We start from the raw sequence: 19,584 nt of genomic DNA on the forward strand, positions 1-19,584 counted from the left end.
CAAAGACCCATGAGATATGCCCCCAGAAGTCCCAGGACTTGTCTATACTTACAGTGCTGTGGCACTTAGTAAAGATGCTACAGGTACCAAAAGAAGAGCTTCTCCCATCACCGTAGGTGCTCCACCTCCCGGAGAGGTGGTAGCTATGTTGACAAGAGAAACCCTTGAACTGTCTATACCAGGGGATAAGTTGGTATAACTAGGTTGCCCAAGGGCGTGGCTACGTTTGTAGCGTAGACTAAACTTTCATAGAATATCAGGATTGGAAGGGACCTCAGGAGGTCATCTAGTCCAACCCCCTGCTCAAAGCAAGACCAATCCCCAATTTTTGCCCCAGATCCCTAAATGGCCCCCTCAAGGATTGAGCTCACAACCCTGGGTTTAGCAGGCCAATGCTCAGACCACTGAGCTATCCCTCCCCCTTATTTTAGTGACACACATGAATAAGTGAAGCACCAGAGCAGTGGACACAGCAGCTCGAATGTTATTCTGCACTGTGACTGCTTTCTCTCAAGCGAGGCTAACTCGAGAGAAGTAACCTGAGCATACATAACTCGAGTTAATTGCAGTGGAAGAAGGCGGCACAAGTACTTGGGGGCGGGGCACTAAGTGTGGGGGGAACTTGCTGGAATTTTTTCAGTTCAATTAATACAAGGAAACAAAACTAAAGTTCTTTTGATCACCACCAAAAATCACTTAGCTGCAAAATCCTCTGAAAGCTTCTCTTCACTGTTAAAAAGGGTGTGTTTTATACCTTAGAGTGAGTAACTTACAAGAGCAGTCCTGATGTAAAAAACAGAGTGAGGACAAGACATTTTAGTTCTATCATGAGCTGAACAGCTCTACACCCACCTTGACCTCAGTGAATTTACCTCACGATAAAACTAATGTGTCAGGTCTTCACTGTGTTTTTACCTCAGGACAGCTCATGTTTCTCAATTACACTGAGGTAAAAAAATTGCACGTTTTTTTTTTAGCAGTGAAGACCTTTTAGAAGTGAGAGGCCTTTCAAAACTCACTGAGCAATTTGACTGCACTCAGCATTTGTCAAATCCCCAAATCTCCTCCCTACAAATCTGAAAGAGCCAATTTCCCAAAATGCTACAGTGAGCTCAGTTTCAAGCACCACCAATTTGAACACCATCTTACCTGGCTGCTCTTGAGAAGTTATTCACAATGCAAATGAAATGAGAGGGTGACTGGAAAGGATCACTTCTTTCCCTGATAAGGCAAACATATCTTTTTGATGTAGAAACGTTGTTATCCAGTTCACACAGTGAGGGGATTGGCATATAAGATCTAAGTTTACACGGCCTAATGATGAAAATAATTTCTTTAAAACCTCAGTTCAGCAGAAGCATCATGTCACACCCACTCAGTATATCTGACCTGGAAGATACAATGATCATGTCTGCTGGAAGATGCTGCCCATTGGTGACCTTCACAATGTCTCCTACTGCCACCTATTGATACAGGGGCAGGAGTGCAGCAGCAGGGAAGAAGAGAAAATGAACACAGATTGTTCATCTGGATTATTAATGTGTTAACTATTCCCTTCACAAAGAGAGGAAGAGTTCTGTATCTTACGAAGAACATCTACAGTGATGCTTTGAATTCAGTCTGGTTATATACCATTGAGAAGATAAAAGTTCAACGTCAGGGCTCATTTCACACATTTAATGAAGGGAAACAGTGTCCACCACAGACAAAAAATATAAGTCATAACTTCAGAAGTAAGTTTCAAGTTTTAGTTTTTCCTTACTTTAGATAAGGAGATTAAGCCCTTCCCTATTACTCCTACTGCCTGAACTAGCTTGTCTGTAGGCAGTGGCTCTTCTTGATAGCTGATAAGAGATGCTTTCCCAGGTGACATAAGTTTTCTTATCTTTGCTTTTGTCTCTACCTCATCTGTTTAATGTATCGTCTGTTTTACTCTTCCTCTGACCTCTTCTCTCCCCTTTTCTTTCTTGGTTCCATGTTTTCTCACTACTCACCAGCTTGCTACTCTCCTCTTACCTGAACTCTTCTCACATTAGATGCTTTTCATCTTAAGCACTTGTAGCATTAAACATCAGCAGGTGCTCTAGTATGTCGCAACACAAACTAGTGGTAGATGCTGTGAACACTACCAGCAACTGTGTTTCACTTCTCACATTTCACCTGATTAGCTGTTCCATGTCCTGTTCCTAGAGATGCTGAGCACCCACAACTCGCATTATCTTCAATGGGAGTTGAAGGTGCTCAACAGCTTTCATGCCTAGACACAATGGAATCATTTAGGGACCCGCACATCATCTGTCCTTGTTCATACAAATTATGAACTGCTGGATTGAGATTGAACATCAAGACATAATCCTAATGTCGGAATGGACCCTGAAAAGTCAAGCAGTTTCCAAAAGTAGATGGTAAGTTTCTTTGCTTTAAACAGTAAACTTCATTGGAGAAGACAAGCCTGACCCTACTCCCACTGAAGTAAAATTCCCATGGACCTCAATGGTAGCAAGATCGGGTCTAATAACTTCTAACAAATCAGATCTGATATTTTAGAAGGGTGATATGCTAAACACAGCTGAGTAATTATGACAAAATAATGGATAAACGGGAATCCTCATGACTCAAAATGAAACACTTATAGTCAAGATTCTTTGTTTAAATGTGAAGACTGTAACACAATGTGAAAACATTCCATGTTCAGCCTTATGTGACATCTCTAATTCACAATCTGGTAGAAAAATTAAGATAAAGTGGCACGTCTCAGTGTCAGCTTTACTTTCCCTGGGATTCATTGGTTTCCATCAGATCCTTACTGTTCTTTAAATATAATTTTATGGGTTTAATTTCCTGATTTGGTTTTCAAAGTCCTTCTCAGAAAATTACAAGGGATGTACATTATTTATCACTTACCAGAATGAAGCTCAAAGAGCTATTTTGGACTTTCTGGTAAATATAGATTTATAACAAATTCTCTAAGCGCCACAGGCCTGACCTGAAGAATCTGTACTCACACGAGTAACCTCATTAAATACAATCAGAGTATTCACCTGGGGTTAAATTCACAATTGTGCAGAGGATAAGAACCAGGTTTATGTACCACTGAAGTCCCACTTAAGTCCTAAAAAAATTGAGTTTAAGTGGGATTTACGTGGCCTTGTATAGACCTTGTGCTGGCTCTCTTCATAGGTGTTCATTATACCTGTACAGATTATCCTTGTGATTGAGGGTTTGTAGAACCTGGTCTCAAAAAATCTGAACTTCTTATAGGGAAAAGTTCTAATTGATTGGGCCCCAGAAACTACCTAAGTTAAATAAGTATTTAAGTAAGGCCCAGATCCTTGAACGTATTTAGACTCCTAACTTCCAAAGCCTAAATACTTTTGAAGATCTGGGCCTAAGACTTCAGAGAAAAAATTCCCATAGATCTGCAGAGAACATATAAAGTTGTTAAAAACAATATTAATATAGCTGTGCCATTGCAGTGAAACTAATTAACTTTTATTGGGATAAAAGCAATGTGCTACAAAGGAGCAAACAGCACAGGGTTCTAGTCTCTATGGTAATATCAATAATATCTAATTGTTATTATAAAAGTAACAAATGGACAACTGTTACTGGAAAAACAGATGAATGGGACACAATCTTGGAGCCCATATCTGAGAGCTCTGCATTGCTACCACAGTGCAAAGCAGCCACAAAAAGCTGCCCTAAACAGGCAGCCAAGGATTCCCCCATCACAGGGGACTCATTAGACAGTGTAAATCCATTGTCATTGGCTCTGCGCCATCCTAGAATCAGTCCATCAAAAGTAATTCTTTTCAAAACATTTTAAAAATTGTTTTTTTACCTCTTTCCACATAATGGTCCGCCACAATCCATTTCGTAAAACTGAAATAAAAATCATCAACTTTAATTAATTTTTATTTATTAGAATGCATATCAAAAATCAAGATGACTTACACTATCCAAACAACTTGAAGCACAGGAAGCATATATGCCAAGGTCCAAATTAACTAATGTGCATGGATACAATCCTAAATATTTTTTCAGAAGTTGGGATCAAATTTCATCCTCTGATGTGTGAGTACACACATGACTCAGAGCCAGGCACACATGTCCCTGGGCAGAATCTGGCCCTCAGTACATACTATTTCTATGAAATCACCCCAACATTGTGATGTTGATTACAGAGCCAGAAATACTGCTGGGAGTTGCATACATGTTACAGAGAGCAGGAAGTGGCCCACTATCATTCAATTTCCATTATTTTAAACTATAACATAGTCTTATCTCCCATTTGAGATATGAAAATGATCATTCCTGAAACACATTATCTTGTGGGGAGAGGGGGGTATTTGTTGTACATTACTGGGTAATGGCAAAGAAGTTAAAAATGACTTCATCACACCAAACGATTTATCTAGAATGTTTTCATTCATTCTTTTGTACTTCACTCATCCCAGAAAATGTATCCAGGAAGCCAACAAAAGAAGCCAGCCATTACTTCCATGGCAGGAGGGTGGAGGAGGTCCAGCTAAAAGGCAAACACTGTGTTCATAGGTTTAAAAAAAAATAATTAAAATTCATGTCACTTCTACCCCAAAACCAACCTCAATATACCGCAATCTGATTTTCCTAAATTCATTTAGGGGAAAATCCCAGTTAACAAAAAGTCACTTCTGTCATCGGAGGTTACACTAGCTAAAGATCCTGCAGATCTCTACAGAGGTGGTGATTCAGTTTTAGAGAGTTTTAAGTTCCACAGGGCTGAAGCTTAACCCCTGTGCAGCTACTAAATCGCACGGACTAGGTAGCTTAGCTTCAGGCTTCCTTGCCAGGGGATTCCTAAGTTCTCAGTGCTGATGTTAAGTTCCTATAGAACTGAAGACCTCTGGAGGCTTGAAGGTACTGATTATCTGAAGTCCCACTTTTATGTAACTTTTTGAGTGTCCTCTGAGATCTTAAAAAAAAAAATCAGGGTTCTATTGTGTTGAGGAACAGACATCAACAGTGATGCAAAAGTGGTTATAAATAATGTTATTATAATTATATACAGGTTTAGGTTATTACATCCTTGCCTTCATCTTTAATGAAGATAAGGAGATATTTCCATTAATTTCGTACACATGATGAGTGAAGAATGATCATTCGCGTGCTTATTAAAAATTGATCTGGTTGCTCACTAAAATGTTCAAGCAAATTAAAGAAATTCCTAGGAAAGCTGAGAATCATCACCAAAAGCGTCAAAGAGGATGACATCTGTTTAGGCATGAAACCATATTTGTTGCTTCTAAGTGTGTTTACAGAGATTCTTTATCTCATGAAAACATTCTTAGGATATTTATGTTTTAGAAAGAGACCTGATTGTGTAAAAGAACACAAGAATGTTCTTTATACAGGATATAATACCTTTCCAGGATACTGTACCCCTTTCAGTAGTCCAATTTGTCTTGCGTACCTCCAAGTTTCACCTCACTTAAAAACTATTTATTTATAAAATCAGACATAAAAATACAGAAGTGTCACAGCACATTATTACTGAAAAATTGCTTACTTTCTCATTTTTAAAATAAATCAATTGGAATATAAACATTGTACTTACATTTCAGCGTATAGTATATAGAGCTATATAAACAGCTCATTGTCAGTATGAAATTTTAATTTGTACTGACTTCACTAGTGTTTTTTATGTTGCCTGTTCTAAAACTAGGCAAATACCTAGATGACTTGCTGTACCCCCTGCAAGACCTCTGGGTACCCCGCGGGGTACATGTACCCCCAGTTGAGAACCATTAATCTATGATACCAAGGATGTGTTATCAGAGCTCTAAACTTAGTCATAGAAGTAGACTTCTTTACTCCTCCTCTTTGCAAAGAGATAAGCCTTAGTTTAAACCCATAAAAAGAATTCTGAAAATATTCTTATTGAAAAAACAGATTTCTTTTACAGGCACTTTGTTTAAGGGTGGCAAAATTATGGTTTGGAAATATTTTACAGATGATATCAATTACCTGTATCTAACTTGGGGTTTGCCTTAAAGGTTGTCCCTCAAATGTTTAAGATGGTATAAGCGTCCTTTGAGATGTTTATTTGCAAATATTTTCTATCTAAATGTAAATATTTCATATAACAACAGCCAGATACCATTATTATGTGAATAGTCAGATGTTTTATGTACAAATATAACAAGGTCTTTCTATGCTATAACTGATTACTAACACAAGAAGCTATTTAAGTATAAAATTGTTCTATTAATTGGGGAAATAATTAGTTATCTGATAATGAATCAGCAACTCCTTATTCAGAAATCACCTCATGGGATTTTGTGCTGACAAAGTCAGCATTAACTCCTGCCAAATCCTTTTTCCATGACGTTGACCTCCCCGTGAAGTTTTGGAGGGAGGAGGATGCAGGTACAAGGAAGACACTTTCAGTTGGGCTGCTGCAGGGGGAAAGAGTTGGGAAAAGTACAGAGAAGCTGTCCAACATATTAATACCCTGAAATCCATTGGATTTCCCTGTAGATCCTGGAACACTCATTCTATTCAAGGAGGAGAACTCCTCCTAACCTACAGGGCAGCAAACCCACCCTCCTAAACAGGATTCTTGGATGTCTTTGTGAGTGTCAACTCTTGGAGTTTTTCATGTAACTTTTCTATTATTTTTATTTTTCCAAAAATTACTAACAATTTATCATCTACAGAAACAAAAAATGATAGGCCAAATCTTAACTGCCTCTCTTAATGCTAATTCCGGGATGTGACCACCACTATTTTAGTCAGATGGGGTTATTACTGTACCTTAGGGGACACCACAAGACAAGCATAATACTTATTTTATTAATTAATAAATTGATAATATCACTTAATCATTTATCAATTTTATAACTAAAGAAAGGAAAATAAAAGAAAAACAGAGCACTACCTAGTAGTGAATAATGATTACTTCAGTTATAATATCTTCTGTGTGTCTTTCTATGCAGAGCTTTCAAGAGATTATACCTTAGAGGTGGTTAGTCTTCTCTAGGTAAAATAAGACCAAAGTACATTAATCCCAAAATAAATAGTAAATCCTGCTTCTGTGCATCTGGGGTGAAATCTTCACTGCAGAGTTAACTAGAGTGTAGATAACTCAAGTTAACTCCTCTCAAATTAGCCTAGATTGAGTGAGAGTAGTCATGCGGCAAAATAACTCTTAAACTACACAGTAATTGTATTAGCAACACAGAATGATTGTGTTTGCAGCTGTCATAAATATAAAGGGAAGGGTAACCACCTTTCTGTATACAGTGCTATAAAATCCCTCCTGGCCAGAGGCAAAACCCTTTCACCTGTAAAGGGTTAAGAAGCTAAAATAACCTCGTTGGCACCTGACCAAAATGACCAATGAGGACACAAGATACTTTCAAATCTGGAGGGGGGGGAACAAAGGATTCGTCTGTGTGATGCTTTTGCCGGGAACAGATCAGGAATGCAGCCTTACAACTGTTAGTTAGTAAGTAATCTAGCTAGAAATGCGTTAGATTTCCTTTTGTTTAATGGCTGGTAAAATAAGCTTTGCTGGATGGAATGTATATTCCTCTTTTTGTGTCTTTTTGTAACTTAAGGTTTTGCCTAGAGGGATTCTCTATGTTTTGAATCTGATGACCCTGTAAGGTATTTACCATCCTGATTTTACAGAGGTGATTCTTTTACCTTTTCTTTAATTAAAATTCTTCTTTTAAGAACCTGATTCTTTTTTTTATTGTTCTTAAGATCCAAGGGTTTGGGTCTGTGTTCACCTGTACAAATTGGTGAGGATTTTTATCAAGCCTTCCCCAGGAAAGGGGGTGTAGGGCTTGGGGGGGATATTCAGAGTGGGGAAGGAACCTTGACAGCAGCTGACAATTTTTGCTCACTCTTGTTGTAGCCTATGCCCCTTGACTGGTAAAAACACCACCACTCTCGAGTTAAGGGTTTGTGTGTATGGATGGGAGTTGAGTTAGGGGCAACACTTGAATTATAACTCAAATTAACTTTGCACCGAAGGCAAGCCCTGAGATGCCTCTTCCCCAGTATTTTCGGGCTCATTCTGACAGGATTCTCACTAATCACATCTTTGCTGCCCCATATGGATGAAGGGATGATATTTCCTTGTATTTCCAAAGACTACATTAACCAATACATGCTCATGAACTAAATGCCCTTGAGAGCCACAGAGAAGTTTCAATGAGTAAGAAGACCATTCGGTATTTGAAAGCCACAGCAAGGAATGCCCTAGGTCAAAATGTAGGTGAAAAGAACCAAAAGCCAAAATCTGCCTTTGGATTCACACAAGAAATTCCCCTCAGAATGAGTGGGTGTACGTTCAAGTATATTGGAGAATATTTTGGTCCAACAGAACATCAAAAGTATGGAATAATAGCAGACTATATCTGGTTTGGGTAACACATTGCTTAGAGATCAAAACCCCAATGTGCAACCAACCAACAGTATTATACTAAACTGCACTTAGGTCATGCAAATACCTGCAAAGATCACACACTAGTAGATCTTCAAAATTTTAGCAAATTCGCTCTCCAAAGTGTTTTTCTGGAGGCTAAGCTATTTTTTTTAAAAGAGTAATGAAACTATACCTTAACATACAGTGATTTCACTTAAAACATTTCTTCCATTTGAAAGATTCTAAGTGCAACCAAAATACTGCTCATATTTTTTCATTTTTAATAAAAGTTATGGATGAACTGATATAGCAACAGTAAGGCTTGCATTAACAAACAGCAATGCCTCCAGGCAGTTATTCAGTAAGACTGATGTCATAAGGTTCAAGAGAAGCAGAGGTCTCTATATCCCAGGACATCACACCCCTTATTCCACCAAGTTCTTCATATCATCATTCATAATGAGACAAAAAATTAATGACGACTAATTATTAGCACCTAGCATTCAAACAGTCATTCATGTACATTTTCCTCTAGTTCTTTAGAATTTATAGAATCAGAAGATAATACATGATTAGTTTTAAAATAATGATTCATCTTCACAATACATTTGCATCTGGCCATTCCTAATGCATAATATTTAGTTTAAAAAAATGAAACTACGTTAGGATCTTACCTATTGTTTTCTTTTTGTTTACTGTACTGTCTGCCTTATGCCGTTTCTGTCATGAAACAAACAAAAAACAACAATATTTAATTACACTCAGGAAGATTCCACATTAGTAACCCATGTGCTGAATAAACAAGGCAAAAACAGGAAGAGTAAAGGACAAGGCAGAGATCTCTCTTTTGTCAATTAAATTGGATCGTCTATGCTGTTTTATGCACCTTTTTGCTTAGAATTACAAAAGACCAATATTGACTTTTTGCATCTAAATTAGGAGGTGGTATTCACTATGCTGAATAACAGATAACAAGGCAAGTTAAAAGCTGCCCCCCAAAAATGCAATGAGAACAAGTGAATAATTCTACATGATAGGAGTTAGAGTGTGTTGCCTACACATATTCTATGTGTAATTTGTTCTAGCATTATGTATTCAAAGCTTCTTAATATACAGTAAAAAAAAACCTGACATAATTAATTCAAGAGCTGACAGGAGAAAGACCTTTTGACTATAATAACCCTACTTTCCTGGAACCCTGTAATCCTTTTTTTACAAAACAGACTGCTCACCTCAGCAGGAATTTTTCTCCCCCCATTTGTATTTGTTAATATTTCATCTACACTTGCCAAGTGTCAGAATTTGTCTGAAAGGCTTTGTCTTAAATTACCTTATAATCTTAGGGTGCTGAGTACACTTATACCTAACTAAGAAAGCAAATGAGGGTGCCTTTCTAGGTAGGGAGTGTGGATGAGAATGCTTAGAAATAATATTTTGAGAAAGTATGGGAGAAAATCCTCTTGCCTCCATTTTTAATTTTTTCCATATCCCTTCCCTGTTTATCATATGTCTGGAATGGAAACTTTTCCTAACTTAGCTCACTTAGCCGCAGGACCTCAATTTGAGTCAGCAGCTTTGAATGTCAATTAAAATAGTTGGTATTGTTTTGTCTAAGCCTGTTGGATGTAAGAATATACAGCCTGTGGAGTGAGAGCACCTATTAAATGACCAGAATGAGATGCACAGCTTTTGTTAGGTCTTCAATTCTTTTTACCACCCTGGGTCATTGTCACAAGGTAGCTGGTCCCTGCGGACATACAAAGCCCAGTTACCCCTGGACTGGAGCAGATGAGCCCAATCCAGCTAATTAAAGAAGACTGGGCTACACCTGGGCCTATAAAGGTCTGCTAGTAGGCAGCTATATGAAGGAAGGACTGAGACAGCTGAGCCCTGGGGAGCAAAGCCATGCTGGAGCAGAGCTAACGCCGGTGGTGGGCCCCTGGAGCAAGGGGGCCGGGGCAGAAGGAACCAACCTGGTGGCTGGGCTTCAATGGGTCCATCTACGCAGCAAAGAAAAACCCGTGGCTAGCCCATACTAGCCGACTCGGGCTCGCAGGAGTCAGGCAGTGGGGCTGTTTCATGGCTATGCAGATGCCAAGCCCATGCTCTAGGACCCTGTGGGGTGGGAGGGTCCCATTGTTCAGGCGCCAGACAGCCCAGAAGTCAACCCAGCCATGGGTTTTTCTTTGCTGTGTAGGCATTCCCAGAAGGGGAGCGGAGCTGTTGGAGGAGGAAACTGCCAGAAACAGGAGTGCCAGAGACCCCTGGGACGGGTGACCAGATATGGATTTAAGATGGTGTTCTGTTTGTTTGGTAACCTTTGTTATAATAGAATTATAAGCCTCCTTGACAGAGACTGGGCGTAGCAGCACATGCTTGGAGCTGGGGAGAAACAGCAGCCCCCGGTGACAGTCATCCTTTACATTGTCTTCCAATCTGCTTGTCAGGAAAGGTCTCTTGGCTACTGAGTTTACCTACGTTTCAAAGTCAAAGGACTAAATAATGCTGGCTTACTACAAAAGAAAGTCAGTTCTGATTAGGGATATCTTTTTATTTGTCAGATGAAAAGGGTATGTTGCTTTCAGTTTTCCTTTCTTTTGGCAGAGATTTATTGCTAAATAAAATGCTGTTTTCCCAAAGACAAATCTAAATACCACTGAGGGGCCAAAGGTTCTGTTCAGAGAAAAATCCAAAATGTGTATGTATAACCAAAGTATATCCAAACATTGGAAGGTTCCCTAGCGATCTCTCTCAGTCATGTGCCAATGGCCCTCAATATCTTCCTTCTGATATTCATCCACCAGTGACACTATTGCTCAACAAACTGGGCATTTTAGTCTCTTTGATAATAAAATGTACAACTATACCTTCTCCCTTCTTAAAGAAAGGGCAGAATTAAAGGCTCTAGCATTGTGTATTTTAGAGACCAGACCTAAGATACTGTTCAGGATGGCAAAATCTAACTTTTGACTACTTAAAGAGAACATACTACACCTGATTTGAGAGGAAAAGAAAACAGAGAAACAGCTTTTTCTTTTTTTTTGCTGCCATATGTAATTAAATAGTCAATTTCTTGGCCACAAATAAGCGATTTTGTTTCTACTCAGAGAAGCCTTTGGGCCAAACTTTACAAAGCAGCACCTAAACTTGCACAAACAGAACAGCACATAATTCTTTTTACACATGTAATTTTAGGCAATGATTTTTTGCACCCTGATCCTGCTGGATACAAATGTGCAAACTGGGTTACTAGATAACTAATTGCTCTACTTGTGCAAGAAATATGGAGCTTTGGAGTATGCAAAACAAAACACTGCAAGCTAAAATTTGGGCATGCAAATTCGCATTCTCTGGGGAAGCCAATTTGAAAGTTTGCGCCTTCATGTGCAATTATTGTGCTACACGTATTAGAAGGTGAAAAGAGATGAGATTTAGTGAGTGTGATTATTCTTACAAGTACAGAAAGATATTTATATTTCTCACACTTCCAAATAAAAATATATGTATAGCCTCTTCAAAATTTGCTTTTCTCAGTATGTTTTAAACTTAGGAATTCTCTTGATAAAATAAATTCAAATATATTTATTGCTATACTATGAGGCAGATTCTCCGCTGATATAAATAGGTGCAGCTCCATTTGTTTTAATATTATGTTTTCGTTACCCAGTTCAAAGTTCATCTGCATTTCCTATTGTACATAAGCTTTCACATCAATCCACCAGCCCAGATCCATTCAATTCTTCAAAACAGACAGCACACCTATGAAGACATACATATGTTTAATAAAGTACTATTAAATAATGATAATGAGCCGACTCCTGAGGTCCTGTCTCAGGCAAACTCCTCTTAAAGTCAATGGACTATTTACCTGAAAAGGGCTGAGTAACAACTAAGCAAAGATCTCAGGATTTGATCCAACAACAATGGTTACTGTGTCACTCTTAAAGATGCATTTACTAAAACTGTATGTGCTTCATTGGTAGGAAGCCTACCTGTTTCCCAAATTAAATAAATTATACTCACGTAGTCTTCTATAATCTCTTTGATGCCAGCAACGGTTAGAATAAATAGCAATGGCACCAAGGTGGTATATCTTCCTGTTGGAGAGACATCTGGAATTTGCTGTAAAGGAAGAAAAAAATAAAACTGTTTTATGCAGCAAATCTATGATTTATATCAGGTAAAGTTTAGTATTTTATGAATATATCAAGTGAGAAGTGGAACTAGAACAGCAGCCATAAGGGATGGAACCTTAACCCTCTCAGCTGCACTCTGCAAACTATCCCACATATACTGGAACTTATTCTGACACAATAAACTTTGAGATGATTCAAACAGATCCATTTTCAAACCAATTAAAAACAACATGTCAGAGAAATGTTTCCTTCTTCCCCTCCCACCCAAGTGTACAAGTTTCCCCTAAAAATGTATTGGTCAGAGGTGCAAGATAGATCATAGTCAGTCCTGTATCACCGAGATATTTAAGATTCAGGACCAGAAAGGGAAGCTTTATAAACAGTGGAAAGTGGAGATTCCCAGCTTCTCAATGGTTTATAAGCACTTGCTTACGGCTCTGAAAGGCCCCGATATACCAGACCTTTACATCATAACATTATTTCACAAAGGAAAGCTATCATAGGCCATTTTAGAATTTCTACAATTCTATTACTTACACATTTCTCTCTCCCTCCCAGGCCTAGACAGTTGAACTCATTCAGGTGGTGTAAAGTAGCATACCTTCATTTTCTTTATTTATACCAGATGAGTATCTGGCCTATAGTAACTAAGACAACCTGGCTTTACAAGCACATGTATGCAAAAAAGGAAGCTTTTTTAGTATCTTTGGTTAGTTTAATAGTGATTTACGGTGAAATTAGCAACAAGACTTCTTATAAAATTGGAATTTACTTTGCAAACAGCTTTCAAAATCTCCAACTATCCTTTAATTTCCTGTTTAAAGTTATGTACTTCACACTGTGATAATGGTGACTACTTTATCTTCATCCAAGAATATTAAAGGAATTGGCACATGAAATTGCAAGCCCATTAGCAAGAATTTTTAATGAATCTGTAAACTCAGGGGTTATACCATATGACTGGAGAATTGCTAACATAGCTCCTATTTTTAAGAAAGGAAAAAAAAGTGATACAGGTAAATACAGGCCTGTTAGTTTGACATCTGAAGTATGCAAGGTCTTGGAAAAAATTTTGAAGGAGAAAGTAGTTAAGGACATTCAGGTCAATGGTAAATGGGACAAAATACAACATGGTTTTACAAAAGGTAGATCGTGCCAAACCAACCTGATCTCCTTCTTTGAGAAAGTAACAGACTTTTTAGACAAAGGAAACGCAGTGGATCTAATTTACCTAGATTTCAGTAAGGCATCTGATACGGTGCCACATGGGGAATTATTAGTTAAATTGGAAAAGATGGGGATCAATATGAAAATTGAAAGGTGGATAAGGAATTGGTTAACAGGGAGACTAGAGCGGGTCCTACTGAAAGGTGAACTGTCAGGCTGGAGGGAGGTTACCAGTGGAGTTCCTCAGGGATCGGTTTTGGGACCAATCTTATTTCTTTTTATTACTGACCTTTTTATTACTCCCACAAAAAGTGGGAGTGTGCTAATAAAGTTTGCAGATGATACAAAGCTGGGAGGTATTGCCAATTTAGAGAAGGACAGGGATATCCTACAGGAGGATCTGGATGACCTTGTAAACTGGAGTAATAGTAATAGGATGAAATTTAATAGTGAGAAGTGTAAGGTCATGCATTTAGGGATTAATAAGAATTTTAGTTATAAGCTGGGGACACATTAATTAGAAGTAATGGAGGAGGAGAAGGACCTTGGAGTATTGGTTGATCGTAGGAAGACTATGAGCCGCCAATGTGATATGGCCGTGAAAAAAGCTAATGCGGTGTTGGGATGCATCAGGCGAGGTATTTCCAGTAGAGATAAGGAGGTGTTAGTACCATTATACAAGGCACTGGTGAGACCTCACCTGGAATACTGTGTGCAGTTCTGGTCTCCCATGTTTAAGAAGGATGAATTCAAACTGGAACAGATACAGAGAAGGGCTACTAGGATGATCCGAGGAATGGAAAACCTGTCTTATGAAAGGAGACTCAAGGAGCTTGGTTTGTTTAGCCTAACTAAAAGAAGGTCGAGGGGAGATATGATTGCTATCTATAAATATATCGAAGGGATAAATACTGGAGCGGGAGAGGAATTATTTAAGCTCAGTACCAACGTAGACACAAGAACAAATGAATATAAACTGGCCATTGGGAAGTTTAGACTTGAAATTAGACGAAGGTTTCTAACCATCAGAGGAGTGAAGTTTTGGAATAGCCTTCCAAGGGAAGCAGTGGGGGCAAAAGACCTATCGGGCTTTAAGATTAAACTCGATGAGTTTATGGAGGAGATGATATGATGGAATAACATGATTTTGGTAATTAATTGATCTTTAAATATTCATGGTAAATAGGCCCAATGGCCTGTGATGGGATGTTAGATGGGGTGGGATCTGAGTTACTACAGAAAATTCTTTCCTGGGTATCTGGCTGGTGAATCTTGCCCATATGCTCAGGGTTTAGCTGATCGCCATATTTGGGGTCGGGAAAGAATTTTTCTCCAGGGCAGATGGAAAGAGGCCCTGGAGGTTTTTCGCCTTCCTCTGTAGCATGGGGCACGGGTCACTTGCTGGAGGATTCTCTGCTCCTTGAAGTCTTTAAACCACGATTTGAGGACATCATTAGCTCAGACATAGGTGAGAGGTTTTTCGCAGGAGTGGGTGGGTGAGAGTCTGTGGCCTGCATTGTGCAGGAGGTCGGACTAGATGATCATAATGGTCCCTTCTGACCTTAGTGTCTATGAATCTATAAATTATTCTATTGAGGCACACTTGATTTTTTTTTCTTTTAGTTTCTTTGTAATTACACTGGAATTTCTTTTGAATCAAAGGTTAAAAAAATAAAACCATACCTGCAGTAAGGCAATGAAGAGGAAGAAAGCATTAGCAGCTTTTCTAATCTGCTCATAGAGGAATCGAGGTAGAAATGTCACCACGCTGTACTTAGCTGTACTGTAGGTTCAAAAAGCAAAAACAAACAACAAAAACTTGGTTAAAGTACAGTAGTGTAACCACAAAAAAAAAAAAAAAACCTGCAGAAAAATGATAGTGCCTCAAGAGCTAGCAATGACTTCATTGTTCAAAGTTAATATAGGGAGTTGTGGGTAAACATTAAGGAGATGTATAATGTATAGAAATATAATGTCGTTCCTCCTTTTGAGGGAGTGTGTATTGGACCCTGAAGGCTCGCAGAAAGGCAGTAACTCTGATCATTACAACAAATATCACCTGATGGTACAGTCAGAAGACAAAAATTATCTATTTAAAATATCTGTCCAAACTCCAGTACTATGGGCAGTTCTCTCTAACACTTACATTTGTATTTCATTAGGAACCGAGTTCAGAAAACCACTTAAGCATGTGCTTATCTTTAAGCATGTGGTTAAGTCCAATTAATACTACATTTGTTATTGTTATATCCTGGAACGGTTATAACCAGGCTGTAGGCTGGAAACTCCACAACGCCATTTTTTACAGAGTGATTTTTCAAAGTACAGCCACACTTTAAAGAATTAACAGCTACTTTAATTACGGAAATGTGCCACACAATTTACAATCTGCCTTTTATTTCATACTCTGAGTCACTTCTTGTCTCAGAACTGACCTAATATGCTGAACTCAAAGCCCTCGTGGTGAGCACTAAGCTACCAAAAAAAAAAAGATAATTTCAGAATTAGCCTTGCTGATCATTTTGTGTAGTGATATCTTGAGGTAATTACATCATAGGAAGAGTAATGCAAAAGGTGATATACATCTAACCGTACCAACAAATTAGGAAGAAAACTCATTTTTCAGATAAATTGTATCATTTTCTCTGCTAGCTGCATAACGGACATCTATTAACAAGTAACAATAGATGTTGTGATACAAATGAAAACCTGGTCAATTTCAGGAGAAAAGTCTATAAAGCCCAAGACATTATATTGTTCAGTTTTGTAATGAGCCATGTCCCCATGACAACACAAAAAGTGGCTGACAGGTGACCAGTGCAAACATAAATATGAGTACCAAATAGAATTCCTAGGCTCATGAACCTCTACAATGTACAGAGAACTGGAATGGAAATATGTTGGGCCAGATCGTGCAGTATGATGCATCCACTTTGTGCTGATCGGGCAGTGCAGACTGGTTGGGTTCTGCCCGTAAGTGGCCAGTGAAGATTTATCCTTGGAGAAGGGATTTCTCTGTTGGCATAAAGCTAGTGAAATAGGTAGAGCTGGCTCCCATTCCAGCCACCCCTTCACTCCACCTTAGCAGAGCTCTTCTACACTCCAGTGGAAGAAGATATTTAGTGGTATAAGCTAGAGTAGCACCTGGGCTACTCTAAGGAATGTCAGGGCCAGTCTGGTGCTGAATGAGGAAGCTTGCTGTACCTGGCTCCCCAATGGCTACCTCCTTCCCCTCACAACAAGAAAACCCCAGATGCAGGGGAAAATTCAGCTCTTTGTTTTTAAGTAATAAATTGAGGTAGAGACCTCAATATTAATGCAAAAAGTATATTAATACACTATTTTAATGTTATGTAATTAAGCTTCCCTGTGCCTTTACTGAAAAATAGTGTATATTTATCATTGCTCTCATATATATGGTACTTGGAGAAAAGTACCTCACATATATATGTTTTTGTTTATTCAATTGTAGAAAACATTCAAACTAAGGAGAGCAATTCCAAGAGGCTTCTGCTTTCTGTCACCCCAGAGACAAACAAACCAGAACATCTTCCTTTGTGTAAAATACCAGTTTGGTACAAATGTAATCCTTGTCTCAAGAAAACACACCATACAAAAAACATTCACCTTTTAGGAAAAGACCTGATTTGTGAAAAGGAATGTAGGGTTGCGTTAACAAAGAATAAATCTAGGTGTAAAGTGGACTTTTTCACTCTCCCAAGAAAAATTTCAGAGTAAACCCACACAAATAATTCTAGAAATATTCTTGTTGAATTTTATAATTACTCTAAAAACTTCACTCAAAAGTGTCTAGGAAAAACATGTGTAGTTGGAAATGTTTTAAACCTTTATTTCTTCAGTTGTGAAACGGCAAATCATTTTGAATGGCATATTTGTAAGTATTTTAACTAAATGCAAAGCACTAAAGTAATTTCCTAATATCATTGCTATGTAAATGGTAAAATGTTCATGTACTAACATAGACTCTAATGATCTTGCTAAACTAATTGATGTAAGAAGCTGTTAGGATATATTTCAGAGTAACAGCTGTGTTAGTCTGTATTCGCAAAAAGAAAAGGAGTACTTGTGGCACCTTAGAGACTAACCAATTTATTTGAGCATGAGCTTTCGTGAGCTACAGCTCACTTCATCGGATGAAGTGAGCTGTAGCTCACGAAAGCTCATGCTCAGATAAATTGGTTAGTCTCTAAGGTGCCACAAGTACTCCTTTTCTTTTTGTTAGGATATAGATATTCAGGCCTGTCTGTAAAGGCCTATACTCTAAGAATTTAGGCGTATTCTTATCACTTGGCTAGTTAGAGGTATAAAAGAAAGAATCAAAATCACTGTCTGCCAGTGTAAAGTCCTTCTCTTACTTTGACAGTCTGAGGCCCTGTTCTTAGGCTAAGGCCTTTGGCTAAGCAACAGAGGCAGCCATAAGCTGGGAAGCGACCGGTCACATCCTCACATTTCAAACTAGTCACATTGAAATAAGGTGCTATTGGGCTGTTAGGAATACAATCCTGTCCTGATAATGCCCATCGCCTCCAGAGAAAGGGAAGTGCCTAGAAGATGTAAAAGGAAACTTAGTTTGATAGCATCCTGACTGGCAAGAACTCACTTATCAATAGCTGGGATGTGAAATCCTCACTTCTGTATTGTTTTGTCATTATAGTTCCCACTTTGCTATTGTTTGTCTGTATAATCTCTGTCTGGTTCTGTGATTGTTCCTGTCTGCTGTATAATTATTTTTGCTGGGTGTAAAACTAATTAAGGTGGTGGGATATAATTGGTTAAATAATCATGTTACAATATGTTAGGATTGGTTAGTTAAATTTCAGGAAAATGATTGGTTAAGGTATAGCTAAGCAGAACTCAAGTTTTACTATATAGTCTGCAGTCAATCAGGAAGTGGGTGGATGTGGGGGGGGGGAAATGGGAACAGGGAATGGGGGTGGAGAAATTGGAATCATGTTTAGCTAAGGGCAGGAATGGGAACATGGATACAGGTAAGGCTCTGTGGTGTCAGAGCTGGGAAGGGGGACACTAAGGAAGGAAACTGGAATCATGCTTGCTGGAAGTTCACCCCAACAAACATCGAATTGTTTGCACCTTTGGACTTCGGGTATTGTTGCTCTCTGTTCATGCGTGAAGGACCAGGGAAGTAAGCAGATGAAGGAATAAGCCCCCTAACAGAAGCTATTTAAGTATAGAATATTTGTATTAGTGGAGAATTAATTAAATTGGCATGCTTAAATAGCTCCCTCACCCAATTCAAGATGACAGGAAAAATCAAACTTAAACTACACAAAAAAACTTAAATAATTACTCAAGGAGTTGTTGATTCTTAAACTAAAGATGTTCTAAGAATTATTTAATTTTAAATGACTGTTAAAAACTAAAAAGATTCATAAAAGAACAGGATTGTTTGGACTTTTTAAAAACTTTCATTTCCTGTCGAACTCTAAATAAACTGAAGGACTGTGTCAGACAGTGGATTGAATAAAAATAAGATGTTAACCTTTCGAAGTTAGAGTTTATCTGGGATTTTCCCAGCACAAGAACAAAGGCTGTTAAAAAGTGCTGCATATTCATTTAATGAAGAAGCTCCTACAGGAAACCCATGAAGGTCCTGAGCCCAGGGGAAGGATGATAGTAACCAACTTGGAATCCATGGAAGCCTGAAAGAGGCGTATTTTCCTATAACTTCATGAACATAGAAAGAAGAAGGGTATAAAACTCCAAATGGAGCACCCTTCACACACACACACACACACACACACACACACACACACACACACACACACACACACACACACCTCCGCTACCTTGCTTAAACAGTAAGCACTCCACAACTCATCCTGT

General features: G+C 38.4%; 1 protein-coding gene across 2 annotated transcripts in view; it reads right to left on the reverse strand.

The window, feature by feature from the left end:
- Nucleotides 1-19,584, reverse strand: part of ATP8A2 (ATPase phospholipid transporting 8A2) — a 674,656-nt gene that overhangs the window by 548,334 nt on the left and 106,738 nt on the right. For both annotated transcript variants that reach the window (XM_074958618.1, XM_074958626.1), the window contains exons 3-7: nt 15,403-15,502; nt 12,440-12,538; nt 9,091-9,136; nt 3,842-3,882; nt 1,390-1,463 (exon numbers count right to left, since the gene is read on the reverse strand). In XM_074958618.1, the coding sequence (XP_074814719.1) occupies nt 1,390-1,463; nt 3,842-3,882; nt 9,091-9,136; nt 12,440-12,538; nt 15,403-15,502 (360 nt within the window). The remainder of the gene's footprint in view (nt 1-1,389; nt 1,464-3,841; nt 3,883-9,090; nt 9,137-12,439; nt 12,539-15,402; nt 15,503-19,584) is intronic.

This window comes from Natator depressus, chromosome 1 (assembly GCF_965152275.1).
Source record: "Natator depressus isolate rNatDep1 chromosome 1, rNatDep2.hap1, whole genome shotgun sequence".
In the NCBI taxonomy this organism is placed as follows: domain Eukaryota; kingdom Metazoa; phylum Chordata; order Testudines; family Cheloniidae; genus Natator; species Natator depressus.